Below are 10,730 nucleotides of genomic sequence, written 5' to 3' on the forward strand. Positions count from 1 at the left end.
AAAAAAAAAAAAAAAAAAAAAAAAAAAAGCTTTATTATATTTTTATCAGTTTGAATCTATAGATCATTTTGGGGGAGAATTAAAAACAATACTGAATCTTATGGTCCATTAACATCTCTCTCCATTTACTCAGGATTTCTTTAATTTCCTTCAGCTATATTTTGCAGTGTTTAGTGTGCAGATTTCACATCTTTTGTAAGTTTATTCCCAAGGTTTCACAGTGTTTGATGCTACTGTAAATGGTATTGGTTTTTTATTTCAATTTCCAATTGTTCACTGCTGCCACATAGAAATACAATTGGTTTGTATATGTTGCCCTTGTATCTTACAAACTTGCTAAATTCACTTTTTTAGACTCCTAAGGACTTTCTGAATAGATTATCATGTTTTTAAATAAAGGCTTTGACTTCTACCTTTCCAATCTTTATGTCTTTTACCTCTTTTCTTGCCTTATTGCACTGGGTAGAACTTATAGTAAAATGTTGAATAGAATTAAGGACAGTGGACATACTTGCCTTGTTCCTGATTGTGATTAAGTATAATATCAACTGTAGTTTTTTGTTTTTGTTTTTTTATTGCGACAGAACCTGGCTCTGTTGCCAGGCTGCAGTGCAGTGAGGCAATCTCAGCTCACCGCAACCTCCACCTCCTGGCTTCAAGTGATTCTCCTGCCTCAGCCTCCCGAGTAGCTGGGACTACAGGCAGATGCCACCACACCCAGCTAATTTTTCTGTAGTTTTAGTAGAGATGGGGTTTCACCATGTTGGCCAGGATGGTCTCGATCTCTTGACCTTTTGATCCACTCACCTCAGCCTCCCAAAGTACTGGGATTATAGGCATAAGCCACCATGCCTGGCCAACTACAGGTTTTTCATAGGTGCCCTTTAATGGACTGAGGAAGTTTCCTTCTGTTCCTTGTTTGTTCAGTGTTTTAGCAGGAATGGATGTTAAATTTTGTGAAATACTGTCTGTATCTTTCAAGCTAATCATATGGTTTTTCATTATTATTCTGTTAATATGGTGAATTTTGTTGTTTGATTTTCAAAAGTTAAAGAAACCTTGTATGCCTGAAAATTCTCCTTGTTCATGATGTGCTATCCTTTTAATATATTATCAGATTCTATTTATAAAAAAAATTTTTAGAAAACTTTTACATATACATGTATGAGGGAAACTGGTCTGTTGTCTTCTTTTCTTCCAATGTGTTAGTCTGGATGTTCTATCAGAGTACTGCTGGCCTCACAGAATGAGTTGGAAAACATTTCCTGCTCTTCAGTTTTCTGTAAGGGTATGTGTAAACTTGGTATATGAGTCCATTTTCACACTGCTATAAAGACATACCCAGACTCAGCAATATACAAAAGAAAGAGGTTAAATGGACTTACAGTTTCACACGGCTGGGGAAGCCTCACACAATCATGGCAGAAGGTGAAAGGTATGTCTTGCAGGGCGGCAGACAAGAGAAGAGGGCTTGTGCAGGGAAACTCCCTTTTTATATAACCATCAAATCTCGTGAGACTTCTTCAGTATCTTGAGAACAGCATGCTAAAGACCTGTCCCCATGATTCAGTCATCTCCCTCTGGGTCCCTCCCACAACATATAGGAATTATGGGCACTACAAGATGAAATTTGGGTGGGGACACAGCCAAACCATATCACTTGGTATTATTAATTCCTCAAATGCATGGTAGAATTCTCCCAGATTTCCAGGATGGTGGTGGAGCCACCAGTTGGTGGAGCAGTCAGAACACACAAATTTATAGATTAAGTTTGCCATCTTACATGGGCACAGTTTGTGGCACCCAAAAACAATTGCAATAGTAACATCAAAAATCATTGATTACAGATCACCACAATAGACATAATAATAAAGTTAGAAATATTGCACGTGTTATTCAAAATTTGACACAGACATAAAGCGAGCATGTGCTGTTGGAAAAAAATGGTACCAACAGATTTGTTCAATGCAGGGTTGCCACAAACCTTCAATTAGTAAAACATGCAGTATCTGTGATGCACAATAAAGAAAAGTGCAATGAAATGGGTGTGTCTCTAATTCCTGAGCTTTGTGCTTGGATGCAGTTAAATCACTTAGCAATCATTTGCTCCTCCAGGCTTGACTTTCAGTTTTGTTTGGGAGGATCATAGAGGACTTTAGGCCCACTACTGAGGCAATACCCTTCCGAGCACTATATGAAGGCTGAGAAGTGCCCAATGCCCAGGGTACGACAAGGTTTTTCCCATTGGCTGGTGAGAATGTGAACGTTCCTGGCCCTGTGTGACCTCTAGGGATTGTTTTGCCCACTCCTTTCTGATGGTTTTTTCTGTCTTCGGTAGCCTCAGAATCATGGGCAGATTAGCACTTAGCTGAAGACTTGAAGAGGATGCTCTATAGATCTCCAAAGTTCTGTGTGCAGCTCTTTCCCATTCAGTACTCTCCCCTCCAAGTCCTAGCTGCCTTGGTCACCAAGGGAGACTACTGGTGTCTATCTGGGTTACCTTTGTGATGATTAATGTTAGGTGTCAACTTCACTAGATAAAGGGATACCAGATAGCAGATAAAGCATTATTTCTGGGTATAATGTTCCAGAAATAATGCTTTATCTGCTATCTGGGTATCCCTTTAGCTGAGTATCCCTTTAGAGTATTCCAGGAAGAGACTGGCATTAGAATCAGTGGACTAAGGCCAGGCATGGTGGCTCACACCTGTAATCCCTGCACTTTGGAAGGCCAAGTTAGGTGGATCACTTGAGGTCAGGAGATTGAGACCACCCTGGTCAACATGGTGAAACCCCATCTCTACTAAAAATACAAAATTAGCTTTAAATCCCAGGTGCCTGTAATCCCTGCTACTCAGAAAGCTGAGGAAGGAGAATCACTTGAACCTAGGAGGCAGAGGTCGTAGTGAGCCGAGATGGTGCCACTGCATTGCAGCCTGAGCAACACTCTGTCTCAAACAAACAAAAAAAAGAATCAGTGGACTAAGTAAAGAAGATCTGCCCTTAACCAATGTTGGCAGACACCACCCAACAGGCTGAGGGTCCAGATAGAATGAGATGGCAGAGGAAAGGAGAATTCTTTCTTTCTTTCTGTCTCTCTCTCTCTGACTTCTCAGCCTTCATAATCATTCAAGTCAATTTTCATAATAAATCCCCTCTCATTTACCTGCCTACCTGCCTACCTACCTACCTACCTACCTACTCACCCACCTACCCAACTGTCCTATTGGTTCTGTTTCTCTGGAAACTGCATAGACCCATCCCTGCATTGCAGCCTGGAAAGTGGCTGCAGGCAGTAAACTGGACAATCAAAGCCGCACCTCGTTTGTGTCTCTCCTCCCATGGATCACTGTTGTCCAATGTTCAATATCTGTTTTACATATTCTGTCAAGGTTTTAAATTTTAAAGCAAGGAGGCAGATTCCATCCCAATTTTTGTGTTTAATTTAAATACCACAAATAATCCAGAAGAAAAAAGCCTGTACTTAAAAACCCTAAAAACCTAGCACAGAAAAGACTCACCTACCCTGGCACTGAAGGCTGTCCCATTTTCTTCCTAGCAATGCTGAACAGGATCAATTTATTTTGACAATTGTTATGACTACCAAGAAAGAAAGGAGCTTCCTTAAAAGATTTTTGGCCAGGCATGTTGACTCTTGCCTGTAATCACAGCACTTTGGGAGGCTGAGGCAGGCAGATCATGAGGTCAGGAGTTTGAGACTAGCCTGGCCAACATGATGAAACCCTGTCTCTACTAAAAATACAAAAATTAGCTGGGCATGGTGGCGGGCGCCTGTAATCCCAGCTACTCCAGAAGCTGAGGCAGGAGAATCGCTTGAACCTAGGATTCAGGAGGTTGCAGTGAGCCGAGATCACGCCATTGCACCCCAGCCTGGGTGTCAGGGTGAGACACTGTCTCTAAAAAAAAAAAATTCTTAAACTTGGATTTATGATAAACAAATTTTACTCGTTTACCCCCACAAGCGGTAATTACATCGCATGTCTCCCTTGCCTTCTGTAATTCTCTCAATGTGGCAGTTCTGTCATGCCGCAGGGAAATGCTGTAGCCTTCATCTTTCCCATTTGCACAGATGCTGCATCTAGCTTTGACAGCAACACAATATGACGTCTGGGAGGCTAAAATGCCTGTAAGGAGCCTTGCCAAACAGAAGGCTTTATACTACAAAGTGTTGTAACAACAAGCAAACACTGCTTTCTGAGAAGCAATTTCCTGCACAGAAAAGAGTTCTAAATTATTTCTGAAAGTGAGAGAAGCCCCATCATCTGGCATTTGATGATCCTCCACTGCCAAGATGAGAAGGTACTCTTCAAGCAGATCCTCCCTTGGATAAAAATGGTAGCACCTATGTGAGATAATATTGGTAGGTGGTTTGGAAAAGAAGGTCAGAAAAAATTGATTTTATTCCATGGTCCATTCAAACCTCCTGGCTGGTGGGCCAGGTGTGGTGGCTCACACCTGTCCCAGCACTTTCGGAGGCCAAGGTGGGCAGATCACTCGAGGCCAGGAGTACAAGACCAGCCTGACCAACATGGAGAAACCCTGTCTGACATGATTAGGCTTTGTGTCCCCACCCAAATCTCATCTTGAACTGTAGTCCCCATAGTCCCCATGTGTCAAGGGAGACTCCAGGTAGAGGGAGAGACCAGGTGGAGGTGACTGAATCATGGGGGCAGTTTCCCCCATGCTGTTCTCATGACAGTGACTGAGTTCTCACAAGATTTGATAATTTTATAAATTACAGGGCTCTTCTGTCTTTGCCTGGTACTTCTCCTTCCTGCCACCTTGTGAAGAAGGTATCTTGCTTCCTCTTCACTTTCTGCCATTATTTTACGTTTCCGAGGCCTCCCCAGCCATACTGAAATGTGAGTCGATTAAGCCTCTTTCCTTATAAATTACCGAGTCTCAGGTATTCCTTCACAGCAGCGTGAGAACAGATTAATGTATCATCTCTAGTAAAAATACAAAAATTAGCCTCGTATTGTGGCATACACCTGTAATCCCAGCTACATGGGAGGCTGAGGCAGGAGAATCACTTGAACCCGGGAGGCAGACATTATAGTGAGCCAAGATTGCACCACTGCCCTCCACTCTAGCCTGGGTGACACAGCAAGGTTGTCTCGAAAATAAACAAATAAAACCCTGGCTGGACTTTCCTACATGCACATCAACACAACCATCAGTGTAAGCTGGGCCCTCATGTTATTCTGTAAAAGGTGAATGGCAACAATAAACAGGGAAGGGTGTGTTGAATGCATGGGAAATGACATGTTAGGCAGGTAAGGCCAGACTGAGACTCAACTAGGAAATACTCAAAGGTTGTCTTCAAGGTCTCTGTACCCTCACATGGCCTTCAGATTCCTTCTTCATTTTCCCTCACTCAGTTCTTCCAGGCCTAACCCTGCCCTCCACCCAAGACCCGAGCAACTCCTGAACAACATCCTGTGTTCTCTCCACAACTAATGTATGGTCTGTTGCCCATTTACAAAGAGATAGGTAGAAATTCAGTATAAGAACTTAGAAACTTTTATAGCAATCGACAGAATAATTTTAAATTAGTTGAATATAACTAATAATAATACAATAAACCACGACTTGTATTTTGCACTTTTTTTCTCGTAATTCATTTTTGTTATATTTTGCAAAAGTAACTGTCCTTAACACTCCAGCCTGGGCAACAGAGTGAGACCCTGTGTCGAACAAACCAACCACCAAACAAAAAAGCAACAAACTAGTGCCAATAACCAAGAGTCTGTGAGAGAAGAAATATGTGAAGGTCTGCCGGCCCCACATCAAGAGGCAGCTGGAAACATGTGGTCACAGTGAATTCTGCATTGAATCTTGGCTTCAGGAACGACTACTTTGGCTGATTTAAAAGACTATAGTATAACATGATCTGATCTATGTCCCTGTTGCTTCAAGCACTGAACTCTAAGATTGGATAAATAAAGCCCCATATGTTGTCCAAATAGGGGTGTCTGTAAGTCTTCAGGTGAACATTAAAACCAGGATGTAAACAGTACTTGAGAAAGAAAAAAATCAATAGCCTAAAAGCCCAACAAGAGTAAACGGCTAAGGAAAGCCATCAGTCTCTGCTAGAGCAGCTGGCTTGGATGCCAAGTAGATCATGAACTGACCAGTGTGACAACTATCCACAAACTTAGAAATTCATGCAAAGTAGCACATCTTTATTTATTGCAGTAACGTTTATAACGGTTTTTAAAAAAGGAAGAGGAACTGGATGTTTAGTAACAGAGAAATGGTTGAACAATTTAGTATCATGCCGTCATGTCAAAGATTCTGTTAGATCTCTCCTAGCTGACCCAGAATGGTTTCACAGCATTTGAAAAGTGGAAAAAAAAAAAATCTGGCATGATGGCTTGTGCCCATAATCCCAACACTTTGAGAGGCTGAGGCGAGTGGGTCACTTGAGCCCAGGAGTTCGAGACCAGCTTATGCAACGCAGGGAGACCTCACCTCTACAAAAAATACAAAAATTAGTCGGGTGTGGTGGCGGGCCCCTGTGGTCCCAGCTACTCAGGTGGCTGATGTGGGAGGATTACTTGAGCCCAGGTGGTCAGAACTGCATAAGCCATGATCATGCCACTGTGTTCCAGCCTGGGCAACAGAATGGCACCCTGTCACAAAAAGAAAAATGAAAAAACAAGATACAGACTGGGAACAGGGGCTCATGCTTATAAATTTTAGTACTTTGGGAGGCTGAGGTGGGAGGACTTCTTGAGGCCAAGAGTTCAAGCCACCTCTGGCAACACAGCAAGACTCTGTCTCTACCAAAAAAAAACACTGTTTTTAATTAACCAGGTCTGGTGGTATGTACCTCTAGTCCCAGCTACTTGTGCAGCTGAGGTGGGAGGATCACTTGATCTCAGTTCTAGGTTACAATAAGCTATGATTATGCCACTGCCCTCCAGCCTGGGCAGCAGAGCAAGATTTCGTCTCAGAAAAAAAAAGAAATAGTCACCAAAGTTATTGTGGATATTTTGAGGGCAGGTATTCCTGATGATTTTATCTTCTTCCTTGTGTTTCTCATTTGAATGTTTATTTACAATAACCAGATATTATTTATATAAGAAAAAACTAACAAAACTAAACCATCCACATATAGTAAACTGTACCTTCCTTATTTCCCTCCTCCACGTCCCACTTCCCCCTCAAGTCAAGTCCCTTCCTCCCTAACCTCATGCCAGTTCAGGCTTTCATTGTCTCTAACGGGCCCCCTGCTTCAGTCTCTGCCCTTTCCAATCCTCCCCATGGAAGCTGGGTGACCTTTCTATGTCATGCAACTGTGCGTGACACTCCCGTGCCTGAACCTCTACTAAGCTGCTCAAAGCCGGAGCAGCAGTTTCTAGTCTTCAGCACTGCATGTTATAGCCACAGCTACTTCCCTCTGTCCTTTCCTGAAGATTCATTCAAACATCATTCCCTTCGGTAACAACTCCAGGATCTCTCCTCCTATTTTCCCATAGTACTCTGTGTATTTTTAGTAGAGACAAGGTTTCTCCATGTTGTTCAGGCTGGTCTCGAACTCCCAACCTCAGGTGATCCGCCCACCTCTGCCTCCCAAAGTGCTGGGATTACAGGCGTGAGCCACTGCACCTGGCCAGAAATCACTATTTTTAATGATTTGTTGTCTCTGCCTCTCTGCCTACACTATGAGCTATTTGAAGGTAGGACTGTATTTTTACTGAATCAATCAATCTGTAAAAAAGCAGGCCCCCAAATGTAAGTGTAAATGCATACCAACCATGTAAAGTGTCTGTGTAAGCACTGAAAAAACGTTAAAAGATAAACAGTTTAAAGTTTTTTCTCTTTTCCAGAAAGTTGCTTGAGTTACTTTTAACTTGATTGCCAGTCATTTGCTTAACGAGTAATTTACATACAAGTTACCAAAAGTTACCAACAGTTTAAATCGCGATCAAAATAAAACAAAGTCCAATAGCAAACCATTTTACCCTTTTTAAATAAAAGTTCAACATTCTCCTTCATATCATGCTAGTTCTAGACACAGCATCTCTCCCCGATAAAACATGGCCCAGCTGTGTGGTTACTTACTGGAATTGAGCAGGACCATGGCCTTGACACAGAGATACTCTTTGTGTTGGAGTTTTAACTCTCGAAACCTTGAAGTAGTTGCCAGGAGCATGTCGAAGACTTCCAGAATTCCTTCTACGCATTTCCCCTCATCCCTATAAAGTTCATTTGAAAATTTAAGGAACTTAAATTTGAAGCTTCAGGAAACCAAGAAACAATAAGGAGTGTTTTATTTTTAAACTCAAGTTTCATCTTTCAACATGTTCATCTGATAATACCATGTTAACTACAACAGGGTGTTAATGAGACCACACCCAGCAATATGAAATTACTAGAATTGTCTTCATATAAGGAAGATGGGCCAATTCCTATAAATCCGTATAGTAAATATATGAATAAATATTATTTAGGCAAAAATGTGCATTAGAATTATATTTTCCTTCTACATTTTCACCAAATGTTTTCTTCCAGGAATACCACTCCTATTGATTGTTTTCAATCTAAACCATGTCAGTCAACCAGCCCCAGATACGACACATATTTCAAAAATGAGACGTTCCATATTAATGAGGAAGACTGTGTGTCACAGCAGCAAATATCCCAAGAATAAACCTCCATATCTAGGGCTAAATTCTCACTTCCTGGTGGTCACTTAGAAACCAGAATAGCGGCCAGGTGCAGTGGCTCACGCCTGTAATTCCAGCACTTTGGGAGGCTGAGGCAGGTGGATCACTGCAGGTCAGGGGTTTTGAGACCAGCCTGGCCAACATGGTGAAACCCTGTCTTAAAAAAAAAAAAAAAAACTGGTGTAGCAACTAACACATTCACATGTAATTTGAAAAAAGTGAATATGACATACAAAGAAGTCACAATTAGGGAATATGGATTAGAATCAGGAAAAGAAGGTATACATGGAGGTGGGGAAAATTTTTGACTTGCCAAGGATTATCTTTAAGAAAGGATTATCTTTAAACTTTGAGTAATCTAATCAAAATTCTTTTGAGCACTCCTTATAGAAATAAATGTTTAAATATACTTTTGAAGTAAATTACTTGAACTTTATCTGGAAAATACCAGCTTCTATTCACTGCAGCCAGACACACACATTATTCTACCTCACTGCTCCCCCAAAACACTCTATTATTATCAATCACAGGGTTATTGGAAGTCCTTAACAAGCAGTTAGATGATTTTGTCACAAAACCACCATTTGCTCCCGAAAGCCTGCAGCTCACACGAAGGGCAATGGGTTTATGCGAGTTCCATTTTTAGTCTCCCAGCAGTCCCTGAAGGGACCTTGAGGTCTTCAAAGAACTGGCTACTCCCTTCCTCCTTCCCCAAAGTCAGGGCATGTTCAATGACGGCAGTATTTCAGGTAAGGGCTTCTGACACCACTGCATACATCAATCCTGGGGAAGTCTTTCCCATTAGCTGCTGTATGATGGCACTCACTGGGATCCTGCATTCCAAAGTATTCACTCTCCCACCCCCGCAGACTCACTCACACAGAGCTACAAGCATGCAAATTGCTTACTTTGGCATATGAGCATTACTAAGTTATTAAAATTTACTAAATTGTAAATTCTGCAAACACGTGCAAGTTTCTGTAAGTACACAGGTTAGGTGACAAAACGCCAGTGCCCCCTGGAAGTTACTCATAGGAAAAGGTCATTTTAGAGAATCCAGAGCACTAGGCAAAGAGTGCCAAATCTGTAGGAGGCCTCCAACTCTCCCCATGCCCCATCTTTCCACCTCCCCAGCTCTGGGCTCTCCCAGGCAATCTGATGCAGGCATCCAATAAGGACAACACAGGCCCTGCACAGAGATGACACATAAGAAACACTTGAGCACTGAATCCCTTCATGCCACATCACCAAATCACTCTGTTTGTGGACAGTTATTATTGGAAATTGTAACTGTTGAACTTGAGGACATTTGATAACATGGAAAGCTAGTTTTAAAATATCTCTGTGGGGAAAAACCAAAAATCCGCCAAGTTCTACACTATGGTTTGATTTTCTCTTTATTCTTCTGTGCTGATGTGGGATTATACACACATGCGCAACACACACACATGCACATACACACCCCCCTTCCCAAGTGGTATGGTAAGGGGACCCACCTCAAGTCAATCCTATTTTCCAGAAGTACCTGTGCCTTAGTTCCTAAATACTGAAATGGGTATCATTTCCTCATTAAAATATATGCCATTTTCACTGCAAATTCGTTTCAAAAATGGGGAGAGGGTTTGCATATTGAGGTATTTTAAACCCTGATAAAGGGTGTCACTCACAGTAATCAGACCATATGTACCTCATGGAAAAAGTTAATTTCTAAACAAAGTCTAAATAACTAGGTCTGATTACTTTCTTTTTAGCAGGAGTGACAGTCAACCATTTCATTCAAAGGATGGCAAAGTTAGAATATTTTTATTCACTTCACAGTCTGCAGAAACCAAATACATTTCTACAAAATAAGTGAGAAATGAAGGGGTGATAAAGTGTAAGACATCATAAATGGCCAGGTGTGCTTGCTCCCGTCTGTAATCCCAGCACTTTGGGAGGCCGAGGCTGGCAGATCATGAGATCAAGAGATTGAGACCATCCTGGCCAACATGGTAAAACCCCATCTCTACTAAAAATACAAAAATTAGCTGGTAT

The 10,730-nt window shown here is 41.6% G+C and overlaps 2 protein-coding genes across 3 annotated transcripts in view; one reads left to right on the forward strand and one right to left on the reverse strand.

The window, feature by feature from the left end:
• Window positions 1-855, forward strand: part of SYNE2 (spectrin repeat containing nuclear envelope protein 2) — a 405,273-nt gene extending 404,418 nt beyond the window's left edge. Inside the window, exon 119 of the mRNA XM_017533965.2 lies at window positions 844-855. The gene's annotated coding sequence lies outside the window, so the exon portion shown is untranslated. The remainder of the gene's footprint in view (window positions 1-843) is intronic.
• Window positions 1-10,730, reverse strand: part of ESR2 (estrogen receptor 2) — a 69,516-nt gene that overhangs the window by 15,811 nt on the left and 42,975 nt on the right. For both annotated transcript variants that reach the window (XM_037740448.1, XM_017533973.2), the window contains exon 8: window positions 8,092-8,225. In XM_037740448.1, the coding sequence (XP_037596376.1) occupies window positions 8,092-8,225 (134 nt within the window). The remainder of the gene's footprint in view (window positions 1-8,091; window positions 8,226-10,730) is intronic.

Source organism: Cebus imitator, unplaced genomic scaffold (assembly GCF_001604975.1).
Source record: "Cebus imitator isolate Cc_AM_T3 unplaced genomic scaffold, Cebus_imitator-1.0 Scaffold83, whole genome shotgun sequence".
Classification (NCBI taxonomy): Eukaryota; Metazoa; Chordata; class Mammalia; order Primates; family Cebidae; genus Cebus; species Cebus imitator.